A 9,104-nucleotide genomic window follows, 5' to 3' on the forward strand; every position below is an offset into this window, starting at 1 on the left:
TTCATGGTGGTTCCGCATGTTTCATAATTTTGAATGGTGAGCTTCCATTTAGTGAGGGGGATCTTGTACGCATGCCTCCACAGAAAATTTATGTCTGACTAGGTCAGGCTGTGGGCCACTGTAAGCTGACTTCTCAGCATAGGGTTTCTTCAGCCATGCGTATGGGGGTGAGTAGTGGAGATTTGCAGTAAAGATTCCCCCTCCCCACAAAGCACAAGACAGACAAATTCCCTTCGTTCCTTCCACTTCCAGTGAGGGGATTTTTCTGACCCACCTGTGATAAAGGATGTGCCATCTAGTTTTTGTTTGTGTTTGTTTAATGTGATGGACTTTGTTTCCACCTACCATCTAGAATGGGCCCAAGGCCTTCTATGGTATCCCACATGTGGACTTTAAAATCCAAACTTTTTTGGTAACTAAGAGGCAAACACTCCTGAATCAACCACAGCTTCAGTCTCACTTGCCCAGCCTTGAGTTTTAGCTTCCTCTTCATTTTTAGGGCTTGAGAATTTTGGTGTCACTTCCTTGTGGACTCTTTTGTTGTGTATTCCAAAAAAATATGTCCTAGCAAGCTTTTTAAGGGACTTTATATCAAGAGATGTTTGAATGTCTAGCTCATCGTCTTGTTGGAAAAAGAAGCTTCCCATTTCTTTTCTCAATTATTGATCATATATTTTCTGGCAAGAGTAAGGGGAATATATTTCCTTTGTCGGTATTGTAGTAATTTGAAGTAGTTGCGATCCTTTATTATAAATGAGTGATGCTCTTAACCCCAACATCAGTAGGACATGGATTGAACTGACGGCTCTCCTCCTGGATCCCCTTGTCTAATGCTTGTAAGCTTATCCTCAGAATGAGAAGTACAGTCTCTGGAGATGAGAGACCCTATATGGAGATTCCGTCTTTCACCTTATCTTCAAAAGCATTGCCCAGCCAAGTGAGTTGAATGAATCATTCCCTACAATCATCATTTCCATTATTTTTTTTACTAAAGATGAAAACAAAATGTATTCCTGTGTTGGTTTTCTCTGTTAATTCTAGCTAATGATGATTATAAAGTGCTAGTTTTCAACAAAGCAGATTTACCTTCATAAATAAAGACTGGGCTCTAAGGAAGCCGATCATTTTACTTGAAGCCAGTAACCTTGAACTGAAAGCTTCTTTACTTACCGCAAGCAGTATCTATTGAGTACCTATTGTGAGTATTCTGTGTGATGGAAGGAGGAACCCAAGATACATGGTCCAGAGGCTGGCTATCTGATGGAACAGTGGATAAAACATAAACACAAATAACTAGGAAGTAAGGCTATAGCCAGCCATGTGGCTGGTACAGACAATACACAGGATAAAAGTATGTAAGGAAGAGGCCATTTCTGATGAAAGATACTTAAAAGAAAATGGGGTAGCGGGCACTTGAACTGGGCCTATAAAATGTACCTGGCTCTCGGTAGACAAAAGTGAAAGTTCCCAGTAAAGAAAATGGCCTGAATAGACTCTCCCCTAGAACGGCAAAAGGTAAATTCAGACAAAAGCAGACAAAGGACTTTGGTCCAACTGGGAAATGTAGGTAGGAGGAGTCAGCTCCTGCAGAGCTCAGTGCAGTGGATGAAGTAGCCTTTGAAGCTTTGCTCGGTGGTGGTCATCTGCCAAAGCCCACGACAGTTCTGGAATCTGCTCTTCAAGGATTGTCACGATCTCTTACTTCACGTTGGTTACGGACATTCTGCAAAGACTCCGCCTAACAATCTGAAGGTTGCTTTCCTCTTGCCACCTGAGATGGCTTGAAGTTAACGTTTTCATGATGGAATGAGCAAGCTGGAATTGTGTTTAATTTCCAAGTTCTGTTAACTTTGGGATGATCATTTTCCCAGGAACAACACAGTTTAACGGGAGACACAGACCAAGGGCTGAGGAAGGGCCCTGACAGATTGGCACAGGAGCCCAGGTGCTCAGGTCCGAGGTCCTGGCCCATGTAAACTGTCTAGGTGGCCAGTGGGCATTGCCACCTTGTCTCTCGCAGTGGGCACCGGTCCAGTGGTCAGGCTGTGAGGTCTGTGAGCCTTCACTGAGTCACAGTCTCGCTGGTTGCTTTTGACCTTCGAGGTGATGGAACTATGAAATGACCAAGATAAAGGAGATGTGAAAACAGAATAATTTAGGTTTAAAAAAATCAAAGTGTAGCAGCTAAAGGGAGTGTTTTCTGGTTGCCGCAGGTTAAATTTTTTCACATGAATATATTGGCAGAAAGAATGATTTCTGGGTACATTCCATTTGTCCTTTGTTTCCTCCCTTGTATGATTATATTATTATTGATGTCATTAAAAGTGCATTCATCAGGCCCGGCTGTCAGCGACTTGCACTTATTCTGTGCCCACAAGCAGTTTTGAGGTAGATCTCTTGCTTTAGGGCATTAGCTGATCAATGAGACCATCTGTCGTGAGGGATAGTTTTTCCCACCTCCCTCTGCTGCCTCCATTTTCCTGGGGCTTTCGGGGATCTGGTCTTCCTCTCACTAAGGAGTCCCTCCCGCTGGGATGGAGAGACCAGAGGTGCCCCCACCAAACAGCCGTCCTTCCGCAGCCCCTGCACTTTCCGGAGGGACAGCTGGTCCAAGGGGAGGCCTTGGGGGAAATATGGCGACTGCCCACCACCCCAGTGCTGCCGTTTCTCCAGCTTATTCTCTCTTCCTTCTTGGTTTTCAGGGGCTCAGGTCTTGTTTTATCTTTGAAGTTTACAGGGCCCAACATTCCTTCAGTCCAAGGCCCAGGCCTCCCTGTTATTATAGCCTATTATTTACATAGAAAGTGAAAGTGAAAGTCGCTCAGTTGTGTCCAGCTCTTTGCAACCCCATGGACTGGAATTCTCCAGGCCAGAATATGGAGTGGGTAGCTTTTCCCTTCTCCAGGGGATCTTCCCAACCCAGGGATCAAACCCAGGTCTCCCGCATTGCAGGAGGATTCTTTACCAGCTGAGCCACAAGGGAGCAATGGCACCCCACTCCAGTACTCTTGCCTGGAGAATCCCATGGACAGAGGAACCTGGTAGGCTGCAGTCCATGGGGTCGCTAAGTCGGGCACGACTGAGCAACTTCACTTTCACTTTTCTCTTTCATGCATTGGAGAAGGCAATGGCAACCCACTCCAGTGTTCTTGCCTGGAGAATCCCAGGGACGGGGGAACCTGGTGGGCTGCCATCTATGGGGTCACACAGAGTTGGACACGACTGAAGTGACTCAGCAGCAGCAGGGAGTTTATCACATTCATTTCTGTGTACTGGAGACTCAGCAGTTGACAATACACTTGCCAGGAGGGGAACGTTGCTGGACTGAATTCCTGAACAAGAGTCTAATGGCTTCTCTTCTCTGTTAGAAGATCTCCCTGACCCCCTCCTTTCGTCGCCCCTCACCCACCCTCCTCCTGCCGCCAATCCAGGCCCAGCTCTCTGCTAACTGTCCAAAATGACTCTGGATTCACTCAGACTTACCAGGTGTTCAGTCCATTTCGTCTTCTTGGAGGCATACTTTCCAGAACCTTCTTACCAGCTCCAAACTGAGTGGCTGTCCTCTGCACCCCGGGCCCCCACGTCATCCCTCTCTCTGTCAGACCTTCTGTTTCTCGGAGCCCGTGTGGCCCTTTGGTTCGGCTCCTCCTTTGGTCCTCCAGTACTTTCCCAATAAAGGGTACATGGGAGGTGATATTTTTTTAGGCTCTGCATGTTGGTTTGATCAAGATAGTACATTGGAAATTATTTCCCTCCAGTCCAGGTTCAATGCACGATATTGGATGCTTGGGGCTGGTGCACTGGGACGACCCAGAGGGATGGTACGGGGAGGGAGGAGGGAGGAGGGTTCAGGATGGGGAACACGTGTATACCTGTGGCAGATTCATGTTGATATATTACAAAACCAATACAATATTGTAAAGTTAAAAAATAAAATATAAAAATTAAAATAAAAAAAAAGAATTTTGAAGGCCCACCCTATTTTTTTTTTTTAATTATCTCACTTTGCTGATGAGAAATCTTATTCTCCATCCATTGGATGCAACCCATTTTTCCTCTCTGGAACGTTTATGGTCCTCTCTTGGTTCCCAGGGTTCTGAGAGCTCACCTTAACGCGACTTGGGGTCTCTCTGCCGCTCCTGCGCTGGTGTCAGGCCAGTGACTGAGGCACAGGCCGTGGAGCCTCACTGTTTGGGTTCAAGTCCAGGCCTTTCATTCACTCGCTTTGGCTTCAGGCAGCTACTCTTCTCTGCACCTGTTTCCTCATCTTTCATGGAGATGGTCGTGCCTACTTCATAGGGTGGATCTGAAAATTAAATTAATATCTGAAAAGTGCTTGAAACAGTACCTGCCACTTGGTGAGTGCTATTTAAGCATTAGTTTTTATTATTATTTCAAATGTAAAAAATAATCTCCTAGAGGGCTTCTCTGGTAAAGAATCCACCTACAATGCGGGAGACCTGGGTTTGATCCCTGGGTTGGGAAAATCCCCTGGAGAAGGGAAAGGCTACCCACTCCAGTATTCTGGAGAATTCTATGGATTGTATAGACCATGGGGTTGCAAAGAGTCAGACACATCTGAGCGACTTTCACTCTCTCCCTCAGAGGCCTGCAAAGTTCCTTTGACCCTGTGTCTGGAATATAAACGTTGGCCGTGAGAGGGAGGGGGCGCAGTTGTGCAAGTGGCTGAGTCTCTGATGAGATGAGTTGCCACAGGGTGAAGCTGATAAAGCAAATGCGAAAAAGATAGGTAATTGTTATTGCCAGGAAAGCGCCCTGGACTGGATTCTTAGCTCGGAGGAGTAATAGGTAAACAAAAAACATAATCTCTTAAGAAATCTGGTCCTTCCAATTTAGATTCAGATATATTTCCTTTTCAACTTAAAAGGAAATATCATGACATAGATTCAGAATGAGAGTAAGAAAAATGGGAAGATGCTTTGCAAAGTCTTGGTATCTTTAGGACAGAAAATTTGGTGACCATGTTACTCTTTATTAGTGGCTCAGCCAAACCAACACACAGGCATTTCCTAATTTCTTACACTGGAAAATCAAACAGAGATTTCCTTCCCATCTAGAAGATTGAAATTTTAACATACAAAGAGTTCACAAACTTACACTCAGAATGATATGTTTTTAATAAGTACTCAAGGTAACCAGAGCCGCAGTCATTGAGGGAAAGTTCCACTTTACATAATAATTCCAAATAATACATTTGGAATGGAAAATTTTTTAAATCGCCATTTTGCATCGCTCTCATGAAACAATTTATTCAAAGATCATCAACAGATGCTAAAATCACTAGTTGAAATGGCCTGGGGAAAGGGGTCTTCACACGGTGCCAAAGTAGTCTACACAGAACACTTACTCCTTGCAAGGGATCTTATCCAATGCAGAGAGCCGTGGTCAGCAGATAATCTCAGTAACTAAACATCACATCATTAAAGTGAGATACACCAACATGTGGATTCCAATGTAATTAATACGAAAATGTATCATCTATGAGATATACTTGACAGAACTGTTTATCCTGAGTCTGATTAAGTTTTGAGATCTCACTTCCATCTTGGAGGACGGGGGACAGAGGAACCAGTTACCTGATACCACGAGGAAAACATGCGAATCCAGAATGTAGGGCATTGTACAGCTAGCCCTATCTTGTCAAAAAGAGGCCAAAGCAAGGAGACTGCTTTAGATTACAAGAGAACTAAGAGATAGAATCATACGTGGTACATAATCTTTGATTGAATTTTGGTTGAAAAAAACTGTAAAAGATATTTGGAGGATGATTGGAGAGATTTTAATATGGAATAACCATTGGACATGTTATGTAATGATTCTGTTAGTGTCATAATGATATTGTAGTTATATAAAAAGTCCTTTTAGGGGGAAATACACACTGAAGCATTTGGGGGTGGAATTTCATGATGGAATTTACATTGAAATAGTCTAATAAGAATAGATACATAGATATGAAGCAGATACGGCAAAATGTTAACTGTTAAGTCAAGATGGTAGGTATGTGGATATTTGTTGTTTTAGTCTATTTTTCTACTTGCTTGAAATTTTTACCAATATATTAAGAAATGTAAGGAAATGGCCCACAGATGCAAAATTGCACAAACCTGGCCTGATAGCGTTTTGAGAGGAGCAAGGGTCAGTGTTTCAAAGGGCCACATTTGCCCTGGGCACCCAGGAAGGAGCATTCACCTTCACTCACAATGGAGTGAGATTGTCATTTGCTTCAGAATGTATGTGAGTTCCGGAAGAATTAGTGTCCTTCCCAGAGTGCCCACGTTATTATCAGGAATAATGTACTCACTGGCAGGATCAGATTGGAAAACTGATGTTACAACTGCATTGGGAATGCTCACGTTTGGTTGTTGTTAGCTGGATTTATTTCCCCTCAAATTAAGTCACTTAAAAATTCACATGAGTTCTTTGGGGGATTTTTTTTTCTTTCTCCTTTTCTCTTTCTTTTATTCTCCCTCCTTCCTCCTTTCCTCTCTCCCTCCCTTTCTCTCTCTCTTTTTTCTTCTTTTTTAACTATTTCTTTCTCCCAAACAACACGAAGTGGTGGTGCTCTCCCCTCAAGCACAGATGTAGCATCACAGGGAAGATGCAGGATTGTCTAATTTGTTCTTCAGACACAGTTGTGGCTCATGAAGCGCGTTGACCGCCTCAAACCAGTTCCTCTGTTTCGGCCGTGATTCAGGGAGCTGGACTGTGCCATGTTGCGCCGCCTGGAGAAGAGGATTCTGGTGGACCTGCCGAGCCAGGAGGCCCGGGAGGCCATGATCCACCACTGGCTGCCCGCCGTGAGCAGGAGCAGCGCCCTGGAGCTGCGCGCGGACCTGGAGTACAGCCTGCTGAGCCGGGTGAGCCGCTGGGGAGGCCGCCCCGAGACCCTCTTCTCAGCAGGGTCATCTCGTGAGCTGTTCGGAGGCTGGAGTCACCTAGAAAAGATCCAGGCTACCCCCAACAACCCGACAGGCCTCTCCTCCATGAAGGAGTGAGCTCTTTGTCCCTTGCAAGCATTCCAGCAGAAAGAGATGCGATGAAGTGGAAATAGCATAGGGCTTAGACTCAGGGCCTCTGCTTAGACTCAGGGCCTCTGGTCAGATCCTGGCCCTGTCGCTTATATTAGCTGTGTGCCCTCGGGGACATCACGTCCTCTCTGAGCCCCAGCTTCTTCATCTGTAAAATGGGTAACAGGCCACAGAGGGTTACTGTGATGATTAAATGCACATCTTTCACAAACAGTAAAGCTTTAGGTCACCTGTCTGTTATCCCACAGCCACGGGTGTCATTGCTTGAAAGGACTCTTGAATGTGGTGTTCTCTGAGGTTCCTTAGAGACAGGTTATAATCTTATTTACAAGAATAAAAGTGTCCACCGAATTTGATCATCCTGGGATCTGGGCACAAAGGCCCCATTAGGCTGACTTGGGCGGGCCAGTCCTTCACCAGCATCTCCCCACCTTTGCTTGGATGGTATTAGGAAGCCGTTCGTTGCCCAGCTCCTTAGGTTATCCAGCCTCCCTCCCCCCAGACACTGTTTATCCGGGAACCTTTTATATAGTGTCCATGGGTGACAGACACGGAATCCAAACAGGGGCTCGGACACCTGGTCCTGCCTGTGAGGATGTAACCAGCGCCGCGTTCTGCCTGCTGCCTAATGGCTCCGTCTGCGGGTGTTTCAGGAGACCGAAGGCTACTCTGGCTCGGACATTAAGCTAGTCTGCAGGGAAGCAGCTATGCGGCCTGTGAGGAAGATCTTCAACGCCCTTGAAAATCACCAGTCAGGTACGGTGAGGATGACAGCCAAGGGGCTCTGGGAGAGAAAATTGTTTAAAATTTTAGCTTTCGCCAGCAGGTGGCGCCTCGCCTCTGTTCCTCGTGGCTCCCTACACTGCCACTCGTTCTTTGGTGGAAATCTTCCTTCTGCACCCAACTCCTTTCTCCTCTTCTGTTCTGTTTTGGATCAACTTTGCCCCCAGGTGATAAACTCCTTAGGGCTCGGGCTTTTATTTCTCTGGTACACTATGTGGGGCTGGATCTATTTGCGGCACATATAAATATTAAATAATACTTTTTAACGATACATTTAAGTCAGATTTTGTGTATGGGCTTCAGGGGCTGAATTGCACATTAAAGATGTTTTCCCCCAACCTTCTTTAGCCTTGCCTGTTGCTGCATTAACCATTAAGAATGCTGCATTATGCATTGTCTTGAAAGAAGGTCTATTAGCGTTTCAAGAGCATTGATCACCATTAGGTCGATTGTTGAGCCCTTATTCTTGTGTTTCCATCTAGGGAGCAGCAATTTACCTGGGATCCAGCTGGATACAGTGACCACTGCCGACTTTTTGGATGTGCTCGCCCATACCAAGCCTTCAGCAAAAAGTCTGACTCAGAGATACGCAGCCTGGCAAAGTGAGTTCGAGTCAGTGTGAGGTCACATTTACCCTGACTTGGCCTCAAAGAAAACCACAGAGGCCTCCTCATTGATTAGTGTAAGTTTACAGGAAGAACAGAAAATTGGAATAGAAAACAGAAAATTTACCTTGAAGATTGGATTAATTTGGACAACTGTACTACTTTGGAAGTAGATATTTTCATGGTCAATGTCAGCAAAATACTGAAGATTCTAATTACAGGTATGTGTCATGCAGTGGAGACTTTTCTCACAGTGAGACCCCATAAAATTTCAATGAGTAATTTCTTGTAGTGTTCCTCCTTTGTGAACTGGCATTTTTCTTTTGAAGAATGTGTGGTTAGGAAAGTTGTGTTGGGATGCACAGGGTGGTTCTGAGTTGGGGAGCCAATCAGAAGTGGAGCTTGACAGACCATCTGACCAGCGGACAGTTCAAGGGTGGATAAAGGTGAGAGCATGGAAGGGAGCCGAATTTGCTTCCTTCTTCTGACAATATTCTGAATCTCATCAGCTCTCCCTGATTCTGACTCCAGCCATTCTATCAGCAGAGCCAACTCCTAATAGACTAGCCCCACTCAGGAATGTCACTGGCCCATCTCAGAGTGAAAGTCACTCTTTGCAACCCCATGTAGTCAGTCCATGGAATTCTCCAGGCCTGAATACTGGAGT

At 45.2% G+C, this 9,104-nt stretch overlaps 1 protein-coding gene across 5 annotated transcripts in view; it reads left to right on the forward strand.

The window, feature by feature from the left end:
* The window catches only part of KATNAL2 (katanin catalytic subunit A1 like 2), a 110,005-nt gene extending 100,901 nt beyond the window's left edge, over positions 1 to 9,104 (forward strand). For 2 of the 5 annotated variants that reach the window (XM_070779001.1, XM_070779003.1), the window contains exons 14-17: positions 6,716 to 6,878; positions 7,703 to 7,805; positions 8,315 to 8,434; positions 8,527 to 9,101. In XM_070779001.1, the coding sequence (XP_070635102.1) occupies positions 6,716 to 6,878; positions 7,703 to 7,805; positions 8,315 to 8,434; positions 8,527 to 8,729 (589 nt within the window). In that variant the 3' untranslated portion in view covers positions 8,730 to 9,101. Of the gene's footprint in view, positions 1 to 6,715; positions 6,879 to 7,702; positions 7,806 to 8,314 lie in introns of all 5 variants that reach the window. The other 3 variants (XM_019986997.2, XM_019986998.2, XM_070779002.1) reach the window with 2 other exon arrangements.

This window comes from Bos indicus, chromosome 24 (assembly GCF_029378745.1).
Source record: "Bos indicus isolate NIAB-ARS_2022 breed Sahiwal x Tharparkar chromosome 24, NIAB-ARS_B.indTharparkar_mat_pri_1.0, whole genome shotgun sequence".
Lineage (NCBI taxonomy): Eukaryota > Metazoa > Chordata > Mammalia > Artiodactyla > Bovidae > Bos > Bos indicus.